Consider the following 26,193-nt stretch of genomic DNA (forward strand, 5'->3'; position numbering starts at 1 on the left):
CTTAGCATTCACTTATTCATTTCTCTTGTTAATATAGTGAGATTAGGTCTCTGAGGGCCAAGAATTATCGAGCGCTGCATGACAACTCAGTCACGGTGGTGTAACCCAGCTGGATGGCTAAGCATGAGCATTCTCTGAAGGACTTGTCCAAACCTTCATTTGCTTTAGTATGTAGGCTGATTTAAGTGTGCACCACTTGCCCATTACTTTATGGTATATTTTGAACTTCAAAAAATGAAGTTCAAAAAATTATTGATTTGATCATAATTTGAAGACTGAAAATGGTTTCATGATATTAAGTATAGCTTCTTAGTCACAGTATTTAAGTTAATGCCCAAATCACAGTATACAGGTTCCACTAAACAAATCAGCAAAACACTATGGCCACAGTATACAAGTGACATTATCAAAATCAGCAAAACACCATGGTCACAGCCTACAAGTATACACAGTATATACACCATGATACTACCCAAACCAGCAATACAATGAATTTTCTTTGCCAAGAACCTCCTGATTTACAACTAAGGAAATTATTGAGAGTAAATATAGAAATTTAATAAAATGTAGCAACAGTTCTAATTAGAAATAATGTAAAGCAAAATGTGTACGGGGCTAGCAAGGATTTAGCTTGGAGGACCTCAGACATCAATTATCCAACTTTTGTGAAATGGAAATGAGTTTTAACATGTAACTATAGCTATTTACAGGACCCATGATAATAACATGTGAATATGTTGTATACAGTAATACAAATGCTATTTTCAATGAAGGCATCCTAGGTATTTTGACACAATTATTATATATTATGATTTGAATATCTGAATTACTATTAAATAATGTACAATAGCAGTTATGTTTTGAGCATGCACAGTGTGCTAGGTACTATGATGGATATTTGTGTTGTTTACTGCATTTAGTTCTCAAAACAACTTTTCATCATAGAGACTATTTCATTGTATGAGTCAGAGATCCACTGACTTACCTTATTCTTTTTGTAATAATTTTTGTTATGTTTCTTTTTATCATATACATTTATGTTATTGCACAGGGATAAAATAAACTACATACAGCAGGAAGAACCGTGAGACAATCAGGAATTATATAAATGTTACATTCATAGAAATTTGGCTGTTTGTATTCGGCAAACTTGAAGTAAACATCTTTCCTATCTTGTTGGGTCTAAGTTTCTGAATGGAGATTAATATCTATCATATCTCATCTCTATTAACTTAAAACATCTGTCTTAATCTAAAAACATCTTAACCCTTAACCTACTAAACTTAATGGAAAGACTAAACTATCTGGTTTTCAAACCCATCAGAGATTTGAAAAGGAATAAAACTTAAATATCTGAGTGAACCAGAAGTGCAGGTTATCAGCTTCTGAAATGAAAAAAGTATTGAGACAGTTTACTGCCTGAACAGTCACCCAACACTCTCTATAACGTTGGAGCATCATCTTCAGCCTTCTGGCCCAATATATCTGACAGACATATTTGTGAGGCAGGAACTATTGAGGACTTGCTTACTCGGTCTTGGCAGAGTTTGGCCATAGACTCTGCCTGCATCTAAACTTGCCCATTCTTAGGAAGAATTCTGTCTGTGGCAGAAATGAGGACATTTGCTCAATGGCTGGTTTGCCACACTTGAAGCCATCTCCATAAGGAGGTTCTTGATATTCATCATCTTCCCTGAGGCAGGCTGGGTGTTGCCAGGAGTTAGCTTGTCTTGTTGTCAAAGAATCTGTAGAATAATAAAAGCATTTTAAAATGCCGTATTCTGTAGGTCTCTGAGGCTTTTGAAGATATTATTTAACTATTTTACCTTATATATCAATAGAATCATATCTATTAGACCTAGGATATATATTCTTGTGATAAAATTACACTAGTTTTGATATGACCATGATTTGCATCAATATACAAAATTTAATACCATTGAATTAAAAATAACATTATTTGTAAAAATTAAGGCCTTGAGATGAGGAGTAGATTCAATAATCTACCTTTTATTCTATCCTCTCTCTATATTTCTGTATCTCCCTTTCTTTTCAGCTCCTATCTCCTTACCTACAAAAGAAAGATACAGGAAAAGAGAGACATCCCTAAGTCAAATCTAGTTTCCTCTTAAACTTTGTTGTTGTTTTGTTTTGTTTTGTTTTGTTATTTTTTTTTTTGAGACAGGGTCTCTCTGTGTTAGCCTTGGCTGTCCTGGACTAACTTTGTAGACCAGGCTGGCCTTGAACTCACAGCGATCCACTTGCCTCTGCCTCCCGAGTGCTTGGATTAAAGGCCTGCTCCACCACACCTGGTTTAACCTATCATCTTTTAAGATAGGAATTTAGCCCAGGTTGAGCAGACTCAGCTTGCTTGGCCAGCTAGACAGGGGGCAAGAGAAACTGAATAATGTTAATTTTGAATACATAATTTGTTTTTCAGGAATTCAGTGCAAAAGGCACACATCTATGGCATCACTTTTAGCATCTCACAGGCGTTTATGTATTTTTCCTATGCTGGCTGTTTTCGATTTGGTGCTTACCTAATTGTGAATGGACATATGCGCTTTAAAGACGTCATTCTGTAAGTAGCTTTGAAAATATTAATATTACATTACACTAATTCTATAATAAGGGTTTGATAGGCTTATGCAAACATGTGGCATAAGAAAAGAACAACTGTCCAAAGATGAGATCACGGAGTTCAGTTTCCCGGAGCCATTACTCTGGTAGGCACAGAAATCTGATCTGGTCACTATACCGAGCAATTTCATCATCCTGGTGGTCTCATGTTTATCAGGCTGATGAGGCTGACTGCAAAGCACGAGATGGTTGTATATGTGAACCCCTCCAGGACAGAATGTAAGCAGAGAAAGTTGTATGAATGTAATTAGGATGTTGTTGAAGATAGCAGACTCAAAACAGGGTTAGGTTAAATAGCTTGTTACATTTCTCTAACGCAAACATAGCCTTGACAATGGGATGGGAATGTCTGACTAAAGTTGGCAAATCTACTCTTTCCACTAACTAGGTGAGAGGCAGGGGTCAAGTGTCTGTCTTATATATGTGGACACCCAGTGTTGCCTGAGTTATTTATTATGGGGGCTACCCTTTTCTGTTGTCTGTTGGTGCTTTTGTTGAAAAGCCACTGGGTATAGATGCGTGGGGTTATTTCTGGGATATCTGCTGTATTCTCCTGGTTTATGTGTCTATTCTTATGCCACTATGATGTTGACTTGGTTACTGTGGCCCTGTAGTTTGTCTCAAAACCAAGTATTATGATGTGTCTAGCTTTATTCCTTTTGCGCAAGATTGTATTCCATTTTTTCTGTGTATGATTCCATACAATTTTAAAGATTTTTGTATAGTTCTGTGAATAATGTCATTAGTATTTCAGTGTAGACTGGCTGCATTAAATCTGTAGATTGCTTTGGGTGACATGAGCTTTACACAACATACTTCTAATCCATGAAGATGGAAGAATTTTCCTTTTCTTATTCTCTTCAATTTCTATAATCAGTGTTTTCATTACAGCCTTTCCATTCTTTGGACAAATTTAATCTAATGTTATTTACTTATTTATTTTTGTTGCTATTAAGAATTAGATGAGTTTGTAGCTTTTTGTCTCGGATTTTATTTATGTAGGTCTTCTATTTTTTTTTTCTGGCTAATCTAGTTCAAGGTTTCTTATTTTCTTTAAATTTTATTGAAGGACTAACTCTGTCTCATTTATCTTTTGTACTGATTTTGTTTCTTGTTCATTTTCTGATCTTTGAAGTTTTGTTTTGTTCTGTTCCCGCTTTTCCTTTTAAAATTTCTTTTATTCTTGTTTAGTGTATATATGTGTTAGAAAGAGAGGAGGGAGGAGGATGAGAGAGGAGAGAGAGAGAGGGAGGGAGAGACAGACAGACAGACAGACACAGAGAGGAAAAGAGAGAGTGTGTGTGATTATGTATTTGCCCCACGTATGGACACGCATGGAGGTCAGGAGATTGGGGCTCTACTTTGCAAATCGTGTTCTCTCTTTCAGGCTTATGTGTGGCACATGTTTTTTCCCATTGGCCCTTGCCCTAGACATTACTCTTCTCTAAGTCCTTGGGATGCATTTTTTAGGTTGTTTATTTGAAATCTTTCTTCTTTTGATGTTGGCACTCACTGCTATATAGTTTCTTCCTGGTATTAGTTTTCTGCAAGCTCCCAAGTTTTAGTAGGCTGTGTTTCCAGTTTCATCTATTTCAGGAAATTGATATTTTATTTCTGACTTCATCAACCTTTTAAAATGTCTTTCGTTGTTGTCATCTCCTTTTGTGATCAGAAAAGATTTCAGCTTTTTTAATGTGATAGTGGTCTATCTTAGAGAGAGCTCCATGAACTGCTAAGAATGTATACTCTGAATGTGTTAGATGAAATAGTCTGTAAATGTATATCTAATAAAAATGATAAACTCGGGCTGGAGAGATGGCTCAGCAGTTAAGAGCACTGACTGCTGTTCCAGAGGTCCTGAGTTCAATTTCCAGCAACCACATGGTGGCTCACAACCATCTATAATGTGATCTGATGCATACTGTAAACATAATAAATAAATCATTAAAAAAAAAAAAACAAAGCAAAGCAAAGGGTATGTGACCTTTTTTAAAAAAAAATTATAAACTACAGTGATTGTTATCATATGTGGCTTGACCAAACCACAAGCTGGGATGCAGGCCTCTAAACTAAGTGCCACTCACTCACTCTGCCAATCATTGAACCCGTTAGGTACTTTGGGCTTCAGGTTTTTTTCAGTCTTAAGAAGGGCAACCTGGCAACTAAGACGAGTTGAGATGGCAAATCAGATTCTACAATAAGCCAATCAGGAGAGTGGAAACCTTTGGAAGGTCACATTAACTCTCAGAACCGGACCTTCTACTGCCAAAAGTGATCCGAGAAAAACCAGCCTGTGACCGTGGGTCTCGCATCCTTCTAAATTGTTGTTGTTGTTACTGGAATGTCACAGAAATGTATGTGGGCTTGGGGAAGGACATGTTAATATTAGTTAACCGTTTGCCTTTGCACTTTGAACACCACGGAGCTGATTTGGACCCCTCTACTTCCGTCCAGGGTGTTTTCAGCAATTGTGCTTGGTGCAGTCGCTCTAGGACATGCCAGTTCATTTGCTCCGGACTATGCAAAAGCCAAGCTGTCGGCCGCACACTTATTCAGCCTGTTCGAAAGACAACCTCTGATTGACAGCTACAGTAGAGAAGGGCTGTGGCCTGTAAGTGTTCTCTGGCTGGATGACTGAGCTCTGTCCTAAAGGCTTTCTTTCTGTTAGACCACAGCGACACAACGGATCGTGCTCTCAGTTTAGTTGTGATATTTCCGTGGCTAGCATCTCACCGCTTTTACGGCATTTAAAAATTTTAACAGAACTTTACAAACAAGAAATGAATCCAAATAACTTTGATAATAGCTTAGTCATTTATACATGCATATTATTTAGTCTCAATGATGCAGTTAGCGATGTAGCTTTAGACACAGCTGCAGCTTTTCTTAAGCCTTGGAGCCCTTGGCTCAGCATTTATTTTACACAAATCAGAAAGTGAGTTTCAATAACCTGTCTTTGTAGTAACTTTTGGTCTAATCTATACTCATATTTCATCTTCTCTCATAATGGAATTGCTCTCAGTGTGAACTGGTGCCAGCGCTATACCAAATGGGCATTTCATATTTCACTACTATTGTTCTTGGGAAAGATTTTAAAATAATACCTTTATCTCCAATGATTGTGAGATCAATTTAATAAAAAAATTATTTTAAAAAATTTTTTAGGATAAGTTTGAAGGAAGTGTGATGTTTAATGACGTCGTGTTCAACTACCCCACTCGGCCCAACGTCCCAGTGCTTCAGGGGCTGAGCCTCGAGGTGAAGAAGGGACAGACGCTGGCCCTGGTGGGCAGCAGTGGCTGCGGGAAGAGCACAGTGGTCCAGCTGCTCGAGCGGTTCTACGACCCCATGGCCGGGAGAGTGGTGAGCACGCTTTCTTAGTAAATTGATGCAAGGTTGTGTTTCATGTGATCAGACTAACAGTTGAATGAAGGACCAAAATCCTATATGGTGCAATAACCACAGCCTATAAATGCTACACTGGCACCTCTATCAAATATATGCGGCCATTGAGGCATAATATCAGAAAGTATTACACTAAAGATACCAACATAGGATTGATCTCTGGCCTCTGATGAGCCTTTTGTCCCAGTCCAATCTTTTCTTAATTAATTAATTATGTCATATATTATATCCCAACCACAGTTTCGCCTCCTTCCTCTCCCCCCAGTCCCCTCCCCCACACCTCCCATCTAACCCTTAAACTCCTCCTCCTCAGTTTCCCTTCAGAGAAGGGCAGCCTCCCAGGGATATCAGTCAAACATGGCATATCAGGTTTTAATAAGACTAAACACCTCCTCTTATATCAAGGCTGGCCAAGGCAACCCAGTAGGAGAAAAGGGGGCCCAAAAGTGGGCAAAAGGGTCAGAGATAACCTCTGCTCAAACTCTTAGGAGTCCCACAAGAAGACTAAACTACACAGCCATAACATTTGTGCAGAGGACTTAGGTCGGACCAATGCAAGCTCCCTGACTGGTGTGCAGTCTCTGTTAGCCCCTATGAGCCCTGGTTAGTTGATTCTGTGGGTTTTCCTGTGGGGTCATTGATACCTCTGACTCCTACACTCCTTTATCTGCCCTTTCCATAGGATTTCCAAGTTCTACCTAATGTTTGGCTATGGGTCTTTGAAGCCTCTCTGATGACAATTGGGCTAGGCACCAATCTATGAGTACAGCAGAGTATCATTTGGAAGCATTTCATTGACTTTTAGGGGGGGTTGGTTGTGTTTGTTTCTATTGTAGGTCTCTGGGCTATCCAGCCTCTAGGTCCTGGCCCTCCATGGCATGTGTTTCAAGCTGTGCCAGTCATTGGTTGGCAACTCACCCAATTGCTGTGCCACCTTTACTCCAGCATATCTTGCAAACAGAACAAATTACAGATCAAAATTTTGTATCTGGGTTGGTGTCCCAGTCCCTCTACCTTCCGGTTATAGAAGATGGCTGGCTTAGGCTGTGTATCCCTCATTACTAGGAGTGTTAGTAGGCTCACCCTTGTAGATTCATGGGAGTTTCTATTGCACTAGGTTTCTACCTTGACCCTGAAATGCCCCCAATTTCAGTCCAAGAACTCTCTCCCTCCATCCTTCCCCTGCCTTATCCCTCCTGTTCCTGTATCCACTTACCCCTAGTCCACCTACAATATCTATTCTACTTCCCCATCTCAGGGAGATTTGTGACACCATTTTGATGCCTCCTTGTTACTTAGCCTCTCTGGGTCTTTGGATTATAGCATGATTATCCTTTACTTTACATCTAATATCCACTTATAAGTGAGTACAGACCATGTTTGTTTGTCTGAGTCTGGGTTACATCACTCAGGATGGTCTTTTCTAGTTCTATTTGCCAGCAAATTTCATGATTTCATTGTTTTTAGTAGCTAAGTAATATTCCATTCTGTAAATGTACCTTATTTTCTTTAATTCTTTTGTTGGGGAACATTTAGGTTGTTTCGTGTTTCTGGCTATTGTGAATAAAGCTACTATGAACATAGTTGAGTATATATTCAATGAACATATGGCTATATGGACATATGTGAACATATATGTGTGTATTATTGGATATTAGACCTCTGTCATGTGGAGTTGGTAAAAAAAACTTTTCCCATTCTGTAGGCTGTCATTTTGTGCTATTAACTGTGTCGTTTGCCTTACAGAAGCTTTTCAGTTTCATGAGGTTCCATTTATTAATTGTTGATCTTTGTGCCTACACTATTGGTATTCTGTTCAGTTGTCTCCTGTGCGAATGAGTTCAAGGCTATGCCCCACTTTCTCTTCTATCAGGTTTAGTGTATCCAGTTTTATGTTGAGGTCTTTGATGCACTTGGACTTAAGTTTTGTGCAGGGTATAGAAATAGTTCTATTTGCGTTTTTCTACAAACTAACATCCAGTTAGACCAGCAACATTTACTGATGTTGCTTTCTTTTTCCATTGTATTTTGGCTTCTTTATCAAAAATCAGATGTCCATAGGTGTGTACATTTATGTCTGGTTCTTTGATTTGAGTCTATTGATCAACCTGTCTATTTTTATGCCAGTACCATGTGGCTTTTGTTGTTGTACATCTGTAGTACAGCTAGAAATCAGGGATGGGGATACCTTCAGAAGTTCTTTTAAGGCACAAGATTGTTTTATCTACCCTTGGTTTTTTGTTTTTTCTATGTGAAGTTGAATACTGTTCTTTCAAGGTCTGTAAAGAATTATGTTAGCATTTAGGTAGGAATTGTATTGAATCTGTAGGTTGATTTTGGTAAGATGGCCGTTTTTACTATGTTAGTTCTACCAACCCATGAGCATGGAAGATCTTTCCATTAGCTAAGATCTTACTCAGTTTCTTTCTTCAGAGACTTGAAGTTTTTGTCATACAGGTCTTTCACTTGCTTTGTTGAGTTGCTCCAAGATTTTTTTAAATTTGTGGCTACTGTAAAGGGTGTTGTTTCCCTAATTTCTTTCTCAGCCCATTTGTCATTTTTATACAGCAGCAGCAGTATAGTGCTGCTGATACTTTTGATTGTTAATTTCTGTTACTTTGTTGCTTTTACATGTAGTGGTAGTGTGTGTGTGTGTGTGTGTGTGTGTGTGGTGTGTGTGTGTGTGTGTGTGTGTGTGTGTGTGTGTGTGTGTGTCCGTGTGTGTTTCATTTCTTTTGGGTTTGCTGGTGTAATATTATTTCTTGTATTTTCATGGGTGTAGTTTTCTTTCTAGTACCTTCTATAGGGCTGGGTTTGAGGATAGGTGTTCTTTAAATATGACTCTGCCATGGAATATCTTGTTTCACCATCTATAGTGATTGAAAGCTTTGCTGGGTATAGTTGTCTAGGTTGGCATCCATGTTCTTTTAGAGGATGCAAGACATCTGCCTAGACCTTTCTGGCTTTTAGAGTCTCTGTTGAGAAGTCAGGTGTAATTCTAGTATGTCTGCCTTTATATGTTCACTGGTCTTTTCCCCTTGCCACTTTTAACGTTATTTTTTTGTTCTGTATATTTAGTATTTTGATTATTATTGTGGGGGGAGACTTTCTTTTCTGCTCCATTTTATTTGGTGTTCTGTAAGCTTCTTACACTTTATAAACATGCCATGCTTGTAGGTAGGAAAATTCTATTCTATGATATTGTTAAAATATTTTATGGGTCTTTAAGTAAGGTGGGATTCTTTTCCTTCTTCTATTCCTATTATTCCTAGGTTTTGTATTTTCATAATGTCCTAGACTTCCTGTATGTTTTGTGTCAGGAATTTTTTAGATTTAACATTTTCTTTGACCAATGTGTCAATTTCTTCTATCATATCTTTATGCCTGAGATTCTCTCTTCCATCTCTTATATTCTGTTGGTGAGGCTTGTGTCTGTAGTTTCTGTTCTCTTGCCTAGGATTTTCCATCGCCAGGATTCCCTTAGTGTGTGTTTGCTTTGTTGTTTTTACTTCCATTTTCAGGTCTTGAACAGTTTTATTCATTTCCTTCACCAGTTTGTTTTTTCTTGGAGTTTTAAAGAAGAGATTTATGCATTTCCTCCAATTGTTTATTTGTATATCCCTGGCTGTCCTGTAATCACTCTGTAGACCAGACTGGCCTCAAACTTGAAGATCTGCCTGCCTCTGCCTCCCAATTGCTGGGACCAAAGGCATATTTTACCACTGCCCAGCCTTTCCTGGATTTCAAAAAGGGATTTATTCATTTCCTTGATCATCTTCATAAAACAATTTAAGGTCATTTTCTTGTGCTTCAACTGAGTTGGAATATCCGGGCTAGGATAGCTGGGCTCTGGCAGGGCCTTATTGCTTTCACTGTTGTTGAGTGTGTTTTATGCTGGCTTCTAGTCACCTAGGATTTAAGGGTTTTGTAGGTTTAGGTGCTGATATCTGAGTTTATCTTTGTTGGATGGATGCTTTTTCCCTTGGCTTCTGTTTCCTCTCTGATCTTCTGGCCTGGGTGGTCTATGGTTCTGGTGACAGGTGAGTCCTCAGGTCTAGTATGCTATCTCCATTGGTGTTTTGGTGGCCTGTGGGACCTCTGTGATTTTGGGTATCAGCATTGCCTTTGGGATTCTGGGATTCTGAGAACTGGCTGTTGACTCTGGCAGAGCATGGGCCTTCTGGGGTTCTGGATACTAATATGGTCTCTGGGCTTCCAGGTACCAGTGTGGTCTCTGGGGTTCTGGGTTCCAGCTTAACTTCTGTTAGAGCAGGGGCTTCTGCTGGAGTTGTGGGCTGGGATATGGAGCCAAGGTTGTGGGGTAATGTTGGAGACTGTTGGGGCCTGAAAATCCAAAACAAAGCAGGCATAAGAGTCCATGTAAAGCAAGATCTTTGTTTGAATTAGGCAGTAGAAACTTAAAACAGTATAGCCTTGGGAGCTGACTGTATCATCTTAGTAATTATTTAAGTAAAAAAAAAATCACAAACCCCACAAGCATCTGTGCCAAGATACAGTTACAATTTTTTAAAATTTATTTTTATTTTATGTGCATTAGTGTTTTACCTGCATGTATAGCTGTGTGAGGGTGTCAGATTTTGGAGTTCAGGGAGTTGTGAGCTACCATGTGGCTGCTGGGAATTGAACCCGGGTCATTTGGAAGAGTAGTTAGTACTCTTAACAGCTCAGCCATCTCTCCAGCCTCAGTTAGAATTTTCTATCAATCATAATCACTTGTTCTTTCAGAGTTAGCAACAATCATTACGTTTGGGAAAACAAAAGAAGAATTAGGAGGAAGTTGGCCAGCTGTGTGGAAAGTCCTCAGCTCCCCCAAGCGCCCAGGAACTTGAACTTAATTTCACAATGATCAAAATGGAGTCTAAAAACAAAATGGCAGTACTTAGGATAGGTTTCATTTGTTTGAGTACAACAAGACAGCTGTACCTGAGGTGGGGGAGGAGGCTCTAAGGAGTGTTAGCAGGCAGTGGGCAGTATGTTACTTGGGGTTCTGGGTACTAGAGTGACCTCCAATATAGGAGGGAGCTGCTCTTGGAGTTGTGGGCTGGGATCCCAGTCCAGTCTTCTTAACAAACCTGTGCTAGCTTCTGGAGGCAGGAAGGGGAGCGCATCCTTCACCCACAGTAAACAAACAGAAACGTAACTTCCAGTAAAACTCGCTCTGCTCTCTATAGCTCTTCCCTTTCCACAGACCTCTTCTTTGCTTTCCACTAATTGTGAGAAAAAGAGAAGAGGGTGAAGTTGAAGACTGGCACCTCTCAGAAGGAGAAGTGTAAACGCAAAGTCGATCACAGACTTGCTGAGTTCAACATAGACTCTCAGAATAGGCATGTGCCCACTTACTCTTGCCTCATTGCCTTTTGCTTTGCCTAGTTTCTCTAACCTTGAACTCTAGGCTTTCTGAGATTGGCCCTCCACCTCCAGCTCATTCACATTTTGCTGTTGTCATGGGTTTGTGGTATCTAGCTGTCCTCTTTGAGTAAGGCTCTGCCTCGAACTGATATTGTCAACGTGTGGAATCTGGGCCTAGAGAGATGGCTCAGTTGGCAAAGTGCTTGCTGTTCAAACACGGGGACCTATGTTCAATCCTTAGGACCTACCTCATGCCCAGAAGTACTTGGCTAACACAAAACAGATGCCATGCTTTCTGTTTTGTCATGTATGCATTTTTTTGTTTTGTTTTTGTCTGACTGGGTTTTGTGATTTTCACTTTTTTAACCTTACTTGTTTGGTTTTTCAAGAGATCATGCATTTGAATGGACATGAAGTTGGGTAGCTAGGGAGACTGGATGGCTGCGAGGAGTTAGGGAAGGGAAAGTATACTATCAAAATATATTGTATACAAAAACTTGTAATGAAAAATAAGTTTAAAAAGTCTGGTATAGAGGTTTTTGTCTGTAATCCCACACTAGAGAGGCAGAGACAGATTTCTGAAGCTCTCTGGCCAGCCAATCTGGCCAGATGACTGAGCTGCAGGTTCAGTGAGAGACCCTGGTTCGGAAACTAAGGTGAATAAAATGATTGAGGAAAATACAGAACATCAACTTCTAGCACATGCATGTGAAGATATATGCACGTGTACATGCAGAATCATGTAGACACCTACATGCACACACATACATAAAAATACGGGGGGAGTTTAAAGCTGGTGGTTTTCATAGACTGAAAGAACAGCAACCAACTTGCAGAACCTAGGGCTGTATTACCGATCAGCTCCTTTCCTTTCCTGGTATGCCTAGGGCAGCCAGGAGGGTCAAGTTGAAGGAATAAGGTCATTCTAGGGACAACAGATCTGAGTGTCACATTTTGATGCACACTTCTGTATGGCAGATGGTGCAGATGCCTGGTGGAGGACAGGTGGAGACATAAGACATGTTGAAAGATATGGCCAACAGTGTTACATTTTTCCCATCTAGTCAATAATAAGAGAGGCTTGTCATAAGAGTCACTCTGTTAGCCATGCTCTCTTCAGCATGTTGATATTAGACGCAAGGCTTGGCATGTCATAACTGCTGGTATACACTTCAACAGTCCACTGCACAGTTCCATTGCTTGCTATTTAGGATTGTTGCCTTTTTCTTTTAAAGCCCTAATAATTTGTGGATTTCTGTTCTTTAGCTCCTAGATGGTCAAGAAGCAAAGAAACTCAATGTCCAGTGGCTCCGAGCTCAACTTGGCATTGTGTCCCAAGAGCCCATCCTGTTTGACTGCAGCATCGCAGAGAACATCGCCTATGGTGACAACAGCCGGGTCGTGTCCCAGGATGAGATTGTGAGGGCAGCCATGGCAGCCAACATCCACCCCTTCATTGAGACACTGCCCCAAGTGAGTTAACTTGAACTTCTTAGCTGAAATCAAGGCAGGCTCTTTTATCCCTGAGGCAATTCTCAGAGTTCTTCCAATGGTCTTGGAATGAAGAACTTGGGGTGATGTATCAACATGGTTGCTTTGGGGCAGACAGTGGCCTTGATGACAGGATGTTTCATCACCTTCATGTAGTGAGAAACCAATGAGGTAAGATTAAGTTCAAAGTGCCTTCCCTCAGGTCTCACATTAGTGATCTGGACTACATGTGAACTACAGTTTAGTGACATCCATATGCTACTTCCCCCACCCCAAATTAAACTTTTGGGTTTGAGACTCTTATAGGTTCACACACAGTTGTATGGAATGCAGAGATTTTATATATCCTTTATCTAGTCTCCTCTAATGATAAGTCTCTTTCAGAACTATAATACAACAGCAACCAGGATGCTGACAGAGATACTCTACTGATGTCATCCAGACCAGTTTACTCACATTTGTGTGTGTGTGTGTGTGCGTGTGTGCGCGTGTGTGTTCGCGTGTGTTTCTGTGCAGCTGCAGTGCAGGTGCACATTCTTGTACTGACGCTAAACATACAGAGCATTTCCATCCCAGGAAGATCTCTGGGGCTACCATCTTTACATTTATATTTCCTTTCTCCCACTTCAGTCTCCACAGCTCTGGCAATACTAATCTATTCTCAATTCACATCACTTGCCATTGTAGGGATACTATAGACACATAATGTGGGAACCTGTAAGCCAGGTTCTTACTCAGCTTCTATCCGAAGTACTTATCCGCCATCTTCTTTTATTTGCTGAATGGCATGTCACGCATGGCTGAACCACAAGGCTACCTTTCTCCTGAAGAAACTCATCTAAATGTAAGGTTATAAGGTTATAAGTTCTTGAGTGTTGATATCTTATATGTTCAAATATTTCTGGAATAAACACTCAAGACTACAATCATTGATACATAAAACAATTGTATGTTTGTTTCACAAAACCATCCACCAAATGGCTTCCTGTAAGCCACCATTTACAGCCCTCCCAGCCGTGTGTGAGGGATGCAGACTTGACAGCATTTAGCATGCTTATGAGATTTTTTTAATTTTTAATTTTTAATTTTTTTTTTGGTTTTTCAAGACACGGTTTCTCTGTGTAGCCTTGACTATCCTGGACTCGCTTTTTAGACCAGGCTAATATGAAACTCACAGTGATCTGCCTGTCTCTGCCTCCCAAGTGCTGGGATTAATGGCATGCGCCATCACTGCCTGGCCGCTTATGAGATTTTTATTTGTAACATTTTGATAGGAATGTAAGGTATATAACAGTGGTCCTCATATGCATTTCCTAAAGGTAAAGTGAGGTTCCCTGTCATTTAATATGTATTTGTAACTATATAACCTCTTTGGTGATATGTCTATTTTTTTTTTTTTTTACAAATTTCTACTCCTTTTTAAAAAACTATTGATCTTTGAGTCTTTTATTAATGACCTTTAGATAAATATTTTATATTTTCTTCAGTTTATAATTTGTTTTTTTTTTCTTTCAAGCAGATACTTTACAGAGCAGTATTTTTCATCTTAGTGAGTTTATTCTCCTTTCACGCACCTTGCTTCCGATGTCAACTCTGTCATGAAGTCTGTACATTCCTGTCCGAAAGATGGTCTCTGTTTTAAGAGTCTGCTTGTTCTACATCTTACCTTCGTGTGTGTGGTTCCTTCTGTACACCGTGTAATTTGAACCATACATAATGATGGCGAGATGACTTCCATTAGGGTGATGGTAGAGGCAATTCATTTTACAAATTCATTCAGAACTCAAGAGCCAACTGCAGAAGTGCTTAGTTATGTATTTCTGTTCTTTTATGCTGGGAATTAGAAGTGAGTTCACATAAATGACTTTAAAACTTTAAGTGCTGACTGCCTGACTAACCTGTGGTGCTTAGGCACTGACCTTAAGCAAGTAGTGGTGACTGTGAACAGAAAAACTTTAAATCTTGACCTTCTTCCTTGATTTTGATACTGGGCCTCAAGAGATGAATTCATGTGATGTAGATCACCCTGAGCTTTGCAGAGATGCCAACTAAATACATATCTGCCATCCTGGGCTCCCCCCCCCCCAAAAAAAATTCAGCCTCCTAAAATACGCAAAAATGTCTTTCCTTTATTCATCTCCTCGTTTAAAAATCTTCCTTCCATCTTATTCTCACATTCTTCCCTTTTCTTTTGTATTCCGTTACATGATACTTAATTAACATTTAAGTAGATATTGATTATTAAACTATTAAAAGAGAGTAAGCTAGTTTCTACATGGGTCATGTGGCTACTTCAAATTGAAAAAGAACAAAGAAAAAAGAATCTTTGTAAGTCTAAGCTGTGATTCCACTGAAATCAGATAAATGGCATTAATGTGCATTGCAGGAATGTGAAATAATTCAACTTATTGTGACAGAATACTGTTGAAAACTAAAGGCACATGCTCTAGTTCAATTTTGAGGAAGACAGTCTCTGGACCTGAAAATAAATTGCTAAAAACACAAACATCTCACTATAGAAATATCTGTCAGTTTAATTTTTTTCCTTGTAAAAATGACTAGCTTTGATTTATATTACCTTTATTGATGATTAACTTTCAGAAATATGAAACAAGAGTAGGGGACAAGGGGACTCAGCTGTCAGGAGGCCAGAAACAGAGGATCGCTATCGCTCGTGCCCTCATCAGACAGCCTCGGGTCCTGCTGCTGGACGAAGCCACATCGGCTCTGGATACTGAGAGCGAAAAGGTCTGCCTCCACCTGTCTTACTAACCTAGCAGAAACAGGGACGAGAAAAGCGAACACTAGATTTAGATGTGATTATTTTGAAGTAATAGAACGCATGATTCCAATTTTTCTACAAATGCACATCCATTTTCTAAATATAAAAGAAGCACTCAAAGGGGGAAAGCTGCAAAAAAAAAAAATCACAATTTTTGTACAGTAGCTGTAATGAAAAACTGAAAAGGGCAAAAAAAAAAAAAAAGGAACTTAATAAGATGACATAGTAATTAGAACTCTGGTGCTCCATATTTGACCCACCTCCCTTTGGTGGGGAGGCCTGGTGGCACTCAAAGAAAGAGTAAACAGGCTACCAAGATGAGACTTGATAGCCTATGACCATATAGTGGGGTAGGAGGTCCCCCTCGGTCATAGACCTAGGGGAGGGGAATAGGGTGAAGGTGAGAGGGAGGGAGGAATGGAAGAATACAAGTGATGGGGTAACAAGTGACTTGTAATCTGAATAAATTAATAAAATTTAAAAAAAAACAAAAAATAAAAAAGAAAGTTTAAATACTTGTGAGGGTCATTTGTATCATAAAAGCCTGTTTCTGTTATAATTACAAAGCAAAACAGTGATGTAATTAAGGTGGCAGCTATGTAAAATACACATAAAGCCACATTCAAAGAGATTAGAAAAGGAATGACAGTTGATGTTATGAGGGTGGTAAAGTTTTAAATGTCATCAAATAGTCACACTTGTTACTGCAGTCTCAGTACAACGCTCTTGTTGGGCTTTCAACAGGTTGTCCAGGAGGCCCTGGACAAAGCCAGGGAAGGCCGCACCTGCATCGTGATCGCGCACCGCCTGTCCACCATCCAGAACGCAGACTTGATCGTGGTGATTGAGAATGGCAAGATCAAGGAGCACGGCACCCACCAGCAGCTGCTGGCACAGAAAGGCATCTATTCCTCAATGGTCAACATTCAGGCTGGCACGCAGAACTTATAAACTCTTGTTACCGTATATTTTTAAAAATAAATTCAAATCATTTTACACTTTATGACGTGTAAAAGAAGTTTCTCGTTGAAGTTACAAAATATAGAGCTATCTCGTTCCACATCAGCTTGAAGCAAACACCTTGATGCTTGTGCTCCGGCATCTGAAACTGGAGAGTTGGAAGCAACATCTGCCTTGACAAAATATAAGAACAACAGTGTGGCTTTCTCTCCCTGAGCTACCAACATCACTCACAGAGATGAGCAAAGCTCAGGCACATACACACATGGGAAGGATTAATAGAAATCCCAAACTAGGACAAGTTCCATGGTTCTGAATAGGTAGGTATGTGACAGGGTGCTTGAGAATGAGTTTCCGAGGACAGAAGAAAATTAAATTCACTCTCCGAATGCCTATTTTTGTTAACATACTTGATCTTACATATTAACGGGGTTCAGTGTGGTGTTGTACTTGGACTATGCACTGGCAGGACCAACCACCTTTTTCCAGCACCTCACAATCCCTTCCCGGTCTTTAGTAGCTGCTATACTATGTGCAGGTGGTCAGGTCTCAGCTTCACATAAGTGGGGAATGTAGCACTCATCTTTCTGTCTGGCTTAGTTTGCTTAACATCTACTCATTCCATCCATATTGCTGCAAATAATGACTTCATTTTCCTGGCGTTCCACCCCTGCCCCTTATGCTACTAGAGATCAGACTTAGGGTAGGCATGCATTCCAGCACTGAGCTGCGTGCCCGGCTTTCTTCCATTCTTCTTTATGACTCAATAATATTCCACTATTAAACATAGCACATTTCTTTATGCATTTAACTATTGATGGACATCTAGGCTGACTGTATATCTTAGCTGTTCTCAGTATGATGAGGGGAACACAGACGCATGGGTATATATTTTGCATGCTGTCTCATTTGCTTTTCATTTGCTTTTTCTGCCAAGGCAGAAACCTGGAGGCAGGACCTGAAACAGAAGCTATGGAGGAATGCTGCCTACTGCTTGGCTCTCCATGGTTTACTAAGCCTATGGGCCCACCTGGTCAGGGATAGTCCCACCCACACTGGCTGGGCCACAGCAATCATCGATCAAGCAAATGCCACACAGTCATGCCCACTCACCAATCCGATGGAGGAGGCAATCCCTCGCTTGAGGCTCCTCCTCCCAGATGTGTCAACTGGCAACCAAGATGGACCATCAGACATGCTGGCTCCCACTCCATGGGTATACACTCAGAAGTGGGTTAGCTGCATCACATGATGATTCTTGTGTCATCTTTTTGAGTAACATCTATCCTGTCCTCTTAATAGTGAAATATATTTCTACCGGCAGTACATGAATGGTCCCCTTGCTTTTATCTTCATGGGCATATCCGGAGTGCTACATTTCTGACTTTTCTATTGCTATGAGAAATGCCGTGACCCTCTGCTTCTTCTCTCTAGATAGGCTTTTCTTCTTTCATTTCATATATTCAACGACCTTCTACCTTGCTAGAAACTTCTTCATGCCCTTTTCACAACTTCTGCTTCCTATCTTCATAACCTACACACGTAGTCACACCTACTTGGATTCCGCATGTGTGCTGTAGGACTATCTTCAGGCCTGTCACAGCTGGTGCTGTTGACTGTTCAACCTTGGGAGGAAAGGGTTTATTTCAAGCTTAGAGTTCTACATCAAAGCCTATCATCAAAGGAACTCCAGGGAGGAACCTGGAGACAGGAACTGAAGCATAAGCCGTGGGGGACGGGTGCTGCTTATTGGCTTGCCCTTTGCGGCTTGCTTAGCCTACTTCCTTGTAGCATTGAGAACAACCTGTGGAAGGGAGGAACTGCCCACAGTGACCTGGACCATCCCGCACCAATTATCAATCAAGAAAATGCACCCCAGGCTTGTTCACAGGCCAATCTAATGGAGGGCATTTTCTCAGCCGAAGTGCCCTCTTCTATGACTCTAACCTGTGTTGAGTTAACGTTAAAAACAAACCAACACAGAAGGGTCGAGAAGGGTCATGAGATCCTTACCTGTCTGTCCAGCCTCCCAACAGAGTTGTATGCAATTCTGCCCTAATTGCCCCTTGTCTTGGGGGAGGGGCTAAGGGATACAGGTGAAAGAGATGAAGGGAGGGAGCTCCATCTACACGGCCATGGGGAAGCTATCAGCCCTGCTGGATGCAAACTTTTTAGGGAGACTGCTTTAGGGTCAATGGTGCACCTGCCTGCAACACCTCACTTGCTTGCTCTGTAAGTAACTCTAATTTATTGGTTCTCCTGTGTGAACTTTGATGAAATCATATCTCAGTTTGAAACTGCGATCGATATTAGGAGAAGGAGTAGGTGTTATTTCTGTCTCCCTCAGGGAAGGAATTTTAGAAACAGTATGTGAGAGAATGCAAACAATATTTATTTTCAGCTTTATTATTTTTTTAATGATTCCCAGTTCTGTTCATTTTCCTACAGATATCACCACTTTATTCTTTAGAGCTGAAGGCAGGTTCATTGTGTATACACACCATGATTTCTTTATCCTTTCATTGGTTGATGAACCCCTACAATGATTTTATGTCTTAACCAAAAGAAGAGTATGACTACAAATTTGGACATAGCCTCTCCGTGGTGTGCTGTTTGTGGACTTAGAATCTTCTGGGCGTATGCCTAGGAGTGCTATTGCTGGACTGTATTGGAGTTCTTCTTTTAGCTTTACGAGAACCCTCCATACTGATTTCCGTTGTGGCTATACCAGTGTACATCTCCACCAACAATGCACAAGGTCTCCTTGTAGAGGTAGATCTTTGTCATCCTTTATTCTCTGCCTTCCTGATGACTGCGCACTGAGCAGGGTGAGATGGCATACCAGTGTAGTTTAGTTTGTTGGTGGTGAGGGGTCTCATGTAGTACAGGCTGGCCTAGAACTTATTGTTAGCCTAGGATAGCCTTGAACTTATAATCCCAGAGAATGCTGAATTATAGGTATGTGTCAACTGTAACAGCCAGCTTCAATGGCAGTAGGGCTTTCTTCTTTTCAAGACAGGGTCTCACTGTGTAGCCCTGTAACCCTGGATGGCCTGGGATTCCCAAAGATCCACTTGCCTCTGCCTCTAAGTGCTGGGAATAAAGATATATGCCACCACGCCTAGTGCTTCAATCTGCTTTTAATTTATATTTCCCTGATGAGTAAAGATGTAAGATTTTTCAAATATTCATTGGTTTTTTGTGTTTCCTCCTTTAGAATTGTCTCTTCATTTTATTAATTCATTAATTTGGGAGTTTTATTGTGTTTAAGTTTTGAAATTATATGGAGATAATAGATATTAATATCTTGTTGAATACATAAATTTGACATTTTGTTGGCTATCTCTCCACACTGATAATTGTTCCCTTTATTCTTCATGAGTCTTTTTAAATTTCATTTAACCCTATTTGTCAGTACCTAAATTTATTTCCGATATAGGTAGAGTCTTTTTTCAGAAAGTCCTTGCTTATGTCTATTAGTTAAAGTAAATAATATTATTGGGCTTGTGGTGGGGACCACACTAAAAACATACTAATTTGGTTTATATAGACTTTAAAAAAATGTTTTTTTTAATTCATGAAGGTGGATACTCTTAGTGTTTCATAATTCCATAAGCATACTCTGTTATTTCCTTGGTTCAGTTTAGTTTTTATGAGGCTGTTGTCAATGGGTTTTTTTCTATGATATTCAGTCTTCACAGATAAAAAGGCTACTGGATTCTGCATGTTGACAATTGTGCCCTGACATTGACTGAATTCATTTGTCAGTTCTAACAGGCTTTGGGTAAAGCTTTGGGATTTTCTCTGCATAGAATTTATTGCCTGATAATAGGATAATTTGTTTGTCAATTTTTTTTTGAGTTTCCAAATTTGTGTATTTATTTTATTAATTTATTCAGATTACAACTCAATTTTTAATCCCATCACTTATATCCTCCCATTCCTCCCTCCCTCCTGCTTTCACCCTATTCCCCTCCCCCTAGGTCTATGACCAAGCACTATCCAAGACCAGTACAAGTAGTAAACATCGAACCCCTACTCTGATCTAGCCAATGGATAGGACATTCTCCACTGTTATGTGGAGAGCACGGACTGACTTAGACATGAACTCTGGTGCCAAATTTCTATTTTTAATTGTGTTGTTATTCTTTGGGAATGTCCATGTACTTGGATCATATTACCACCCCCCCCCCACTTCTCTCCCTAACTCCCAGACCCATCCTCACCTCCATCCCCATCCTCACCTCCATCCCCATCCTCACCTCCATCCCCATCCTCACCTCCATCCCCATCCTCACCTCCATCCCCATCCTCACCTCCTTCCCCATCCTCACCTCCATCCCCATCCTCACCTCCATCCCCATCCTCACCTCCATCCCCATCCTCACCTCCATCCCCATCCTCACCTCCTTCCCCATCCTCACCTCCATCCCCATCCCATCTCCATCCCCATCCTCACCTCCATCCCCATCCTCACCTCCATCCCCATCCTCACCTCCATCCCCATCCTCACCTCCATCCCCATCCTCACCTCCATCCCCATCCTCACCTCCATCCCCATCCTCACCTCCATCCCCATCCTCACCTCCATCCCCATCCTCACCTCCATCCCCATCCTCACCTCCATCCCCATCCTCACCTCCATCCCCATCCTCACCTCCATCCCCATCCTCACCTCCTTCCCCATCCTCACCTCCATCCCCATCCCATCTCCATCCCCATCCTCACCTCCATCCCCATCCTCACCTCCATCCCCATCCTCACCTCCATCCCCATCCTCACCTCCATCCCCATCCTCACCTCCATCCCCATCCTCACCTCCATCCCCATCCTCACCTCCATCCCCATCCTCACCTCCATCCCCATCCCATCTCCATCCCCATCCTCACCTCCATCCCCATCCTCACCTCCATCCCCATCCCATCTCTATCCCCATCCTCACCTCCATCCCCATCCTCACCTCCATCCCCATCCTCACCTCCATCCCCATCCTCACCTCCATCCCCATCCTCACCTCCATCCCCATCCTCACCTCCATCCCCATCCTCACCTCCATCCCCATCCTCACCTCCATCCCCATCCCATCTCCATCCCCATCCTCACCTCCATCCCCATCCCATCTCCATCCCCATCCTCACCTCCATCCCCATCCTCACCTCCATCCCCATCCCATCTCTATCCCCATCCTCACCTCCATCCCCATCCTCACCTCCATCCCCATCCTCACCTCCATCCCCATCCTCACCTCCATCCCCATCCTCACCTCCATCCCCATCCTCACCTCCATCCCCATCCTCACCTCCATCCCCATCCCATCTCCATCCCCATCCTCACCTCCATCCCCATCCCATCTCCATCCCCATCCTCACCTCCATCCCCATCCTCACCTCCATCCCCATCCTCACCTCCATCCCCATCCTCACCTCCATCCCCATCCTCACCTCCATCCCCATCCTCACCTCCATCCCCATCCTCACCTCCATCCCCATCCTCACCTCCATCCCCATCCCATCTCCATCCCCACTGCCCTCATTTTTAATAACCTGTCAAGTTTGAGTTGTTCTGCTCCTGTGTGATTCATCCACGGGGGGTCTTGTCAATCCACCACACTTCTCCAAAACACTGACTCTCCATCTCCCAGACGGCACTGACTTCCCAAAAATTCCTGAGTTAGAGGTGGGGGTGGGGCTTGTGAAGTCCTTCCCCATCTGTGCTGTTTTTAATGGCTATTTCTTTGGTCTGTTTGCCCTGGTTAAAACTTCTGGCACTGTATTGACCATGAGTGGTGAGAGTGGATACCCCTTTTCCTTCTCATAAATAATAGTTTTACTTTTCCCCCATTCCGTGTGGCGCTGGATGTGCAAACATGCCTTGACTGTGTTGATGATACTGTAGTGAAGGAATATTTTTGATCTGTTCAATTTTTTTCCATGTCCTCTTGGTTCAAAGTTAGTAAGTTATATGCATCAAGATTTTGTCTTGGTTTTTTTTTTTTTTTAGATTTTTTTTCTAATTCCTTAGCATTTGCTTTTAATAATCCTGATCATCCTCCGATTTTTGTGTTATTTTCACCTGTGACTTTGTTTGTGTCTCTTATGCCTTCCTTTTTTAATCTGGCTAAACAAAGGCTTGTCGATGTTAGTTGTCCTTTGGAAAAACCAACTCTGCTTAACTGACCTCTTACTGCTCTGTATCTTTATTTCTCTAGATTGGTTCTCAAATTTATTTTTACTAACTCTGATTTTGACTACTTCTTGCTTTTCTGGGTCCTTAAGATGGATTGGGTAGTTTATGTGAGATCTACAGTAATTGCTATAAAATTTCCTCTCCACACTTCTTTTGCCATATCTCATAAATGTTGGTCTGTTTTATTTCCATTTTCATTTATTTCAAGAAACTTCAAATTTCCTTTCTGACTTTCTCTATAATTTGCTCTTTTCAGAAGTGTACCACTCAGACTCTATGTATTTGTGTAACTACTAGTATTTTTTGTGATTGACTTAACTATATTCCTTTGTGATCAAGAAAAGAAAAGGACTTCAATTTAAGACCTGTTTTATGGCTCTAAATATGGTCCATTCTTGAGGAAGTTCCATATGCAGTTGTAATAATGGGTATGCTGCAACTGCTGATTGGTCCATTAATGAAATTGTTCTGTTGACATTCCTTTTCCTATTGTAATGGAACCCTCCCTTTCAGTTTTGGTCTAATAGTGTTAGTTTTATAAAACCTGGTCTTCTAGATGTATGAAGTATTGTAATAATTCATTTTTTACACAGTTGGTTAGTTTTAATATGTGGGAACTGTCTCTTACAGCATTTTTAGTCAGCATTTTCTGATGTAAATATAGCCTTTTCTGCTTGCATTTGTTTGGAATATCATATTTTTTTTTATCCTTTGTCTTTCAGTCTCTCTGTGTAGCTTTACTGGTCAATTTCTTACAAGCATCATATTGGTGAATATTGAGGGTGTGATTTTTCTTTTACTTGAAATAGATTTGTTTTCCCTCACATAATATATCCTGATTAGGGTTTCCTATCCCTTTATTACCCCCAGTTCCTCCCCACCTCTAATCCAGATCTACTTCCTTTCTGACTCTTATTAGAAAACAAATAGGCTTTTAAAGGATAAATATATATATTTTTTAAAAAGACAAAACAAAAACTAATACATTGGAATTGGACAAAACAAACAAACAAACAGAGGGAAAAGATTCCAAAAGAAGGCATAAAGAAACAAAGACCAGTCATTTACACACTCAGGAATCCCATAAAAATCACTAAGCAGGAAGCCATACCATACATAAAAAGGGCCTGGTACAAACCCATGCCAGCCCTGTGCATGCTGCTTCAGTTTCTATGAGTTCATATAAGCTTTGCTCATGTTAATTTAGAAGGCCTTGTTTTTTAGAGGCCTCCATTATTTCTGGCCTGTGCACTCTTTCTGTCTCCTCTTCCACAGGGTTCCCTGAGCCCTGAGAAGAGAGATTTGATTGAATTAAGGCTGAGTGGTCCAAGGTTTATAACTCCCTGAATAATATCAGGCTGTGGGTCTCTATATTTGTTCACACTTGCTTTAAAAGGAAGCTTCTCTGATGATGTTGAGCAAGGTACTGATCTATGAGAATAGTAGAACGTCATTAGGAGTTATTTTATTTCTGTGTAGACTTTGGTCTTAGCCTAGGTCCCTGGGCTATCTAGTCTCAGTTTCTTGGTCACCCAAGCAGTGTCTAGTATGTATTCCATCTCATGAAATAGGCTTTAAGTCAAATCAGATGTTGGCTGATTACTCCAACAAGCTTTGTGCCACCACTGCCCCTAGAACGTCTTGAAGGCAGGACATCACTGTAAATAGATGGGTTTGTGGTTGACTTGGTGTTTATATTTCTTTTTAGGTAGTGTGCAAAGTACCTTTCTGTACCAAAAACTCTATAATGTAGTGGTGGATGTTCTACGTGAGCACCAATTTGACTTTTCCATGCTCAATGAGTCGTGTCCGTGTTTTCTTCAGCAATGAGGTCTTGCCTTCAGTTTGTGGAGAACAACCTATAGTCTTGGCAACAGCCTGGGTTGCTTGGCGATTCCCAAGGGACCCCTTTTGCCAACAACTCAATTAGATGTGCTGAATCACATGACAAAAGATGGCCAGTTGCAATGGCCTCCCCCATCAATTGGCAATTAAATTTAGATCATCTTTATATCTGTATATATTTTAGAAAGAGTCTATTTTATTAAGTTTCCACACTATCCTCCAAAGGAATCTTAATTTTATCTTCCTTCTTCCATACCTATGGTTGATAATACCTATTCCCCTCTTTCCTCCTCTTCCCTACTTGATCCTCCTCTCAGCTCCCCACATCAGTCCTTAACTATCCTATTTCTCTTCCCTAATGAGATCTATCTGTACCTCTACTTCGTACCTATACCTACCCCCTGTGCTTTTATGGATTATAGCTTAGTTATCATTGACCTAACAGCTAATATCCATATATAAGTGAATATATACCATACCATATTTGTTTTTCTGAATCTGGGAGAGTGGCCCAGCCGTGACTAATGAAAGCTGCGAGAGCCATGAAGCCAGCTGTTTGACACAGTCCATCAATGCTGAGCCAAGTGATGTTTTCACCATTGTTCTGTCTGTCACTTTGGCTTTCTGATGTCTACATGTTGCATTTGTGGGAGACATTTTACATTATGATTCATTTATGTCTTTTCCCCAGAAAACTATCTCTGCACTCAAAGAGGTAACCTGATCTGGCCCTACTTGGGAATATTCCTTACCATGGAGATTGTGAAAAGCACAAGAATGTTGGATAGCCCCAGAGTTCTCTTGGCATAGTTCCCTCTAAGCAAACTCAGAAATGGTTGATGTGGCAATAGATCAGATTACAGGCTACCTCCTATATGTAGTCTACATGACATTGCCCCTAGGAAAAAATAAACTTAACAACAAAGTTAGTTTGCCTAAGACAACCTTTGATTATATATATATATATATATATATATATATATATATATGATATAAATATCATACATATATATATATGATATAAATATCATACATATATATATGATATAAAGTTAATATAAGAATTTGCCTGTCATAAGAAGACTGGCTCACATTAAGTTACAGTGAGGTATTTTAACTAAAACAAAACAAAACAAAACAAAACAAAACAAAAATCAAAGAAAGCAAATGAATAGACTAAGTCAGCCTGCAGCCTGGGAGAGCCCTCAAACTTTTGGGCTAGATTAACTCACAAGTTATACTTAAACCACTATGCATTTCTCAAGGCTTGCAAACTTGCCTAGACTGGTTCAGATATTTTTCTGTCTGTTTTCATGTCTCACTTTCCTGGAGAATAGAACGTCATATGTCACAAATACTTCTGTAGTCTAAAATGACTTGAGGTTGGTAATACCTATTCTTTCTACTTGGAAACTTGCCAAGGGACAAAGTAATATGATCTGTATTTCTTTTTAAATAATAGATTTGCCTCTTTTGTAGAATGTGTATAAATAAAGAGACATCCTGCTTGCTAA

At 40.5% G+C, this 26,193-nt stretch overlaps 1 protein-coding gene across 3 annotated transcripts in view; it reads left to right on the forward strand.

The window, feature by feature from the left end:
- Positions 1-16,956, forward strand: part of LOC311599506 (phosphatidylcholine translocator ABCB4) — a 63,164-nt gene extending 46,208 nt beyond the window's left edge. The window contains exons 23-28 of one of the 3 annotated variants that reach the window (XM_084785422.1): positions 2,441-2,581; positions 5,095-5,251; positions 5,806-6,003; positions 12,682-12,888; positions 15,508-15,654; positions 16,433-16,952. In XM_084785422.1, the coding sequence (XP_084641548.1) occupies positions 2,441-2,581; positions 5,095-5,251; positions 5,806-6,003; positions 12,682-12,888; positions 15,508-15,654; positions 16,433-16,639 (1,057 nt within the window). In that variant the 3' untranslated portion in view covers positions 16,640-16,952. Of the gene's footprint in view, positions 1-2,440; positions 2,582-5,094; positions 5,252-5,805; positions 6,004-12,681; positions 12,889-15,507; positions 15,655-16,432 lie in introns of all 3 variants that reach the window. The other 2 variants (XM_084785423.1, XM_084785424.1) reach the window with 2 other exon arrangements.
- The last annotated feature ends 9,237 nt before the right edge of the window (positions 16,957-26,193 follow it).

This window comes from Acomys minous, assembly GCF_964271855.1.
Source record: "Acomys minous genome assembly, chromosome: 6".
NCBI lineage: Eukaryota > Metazoa > Chordata > Mammalia > Rodentia > Muridae > Acomys > Acomys minous.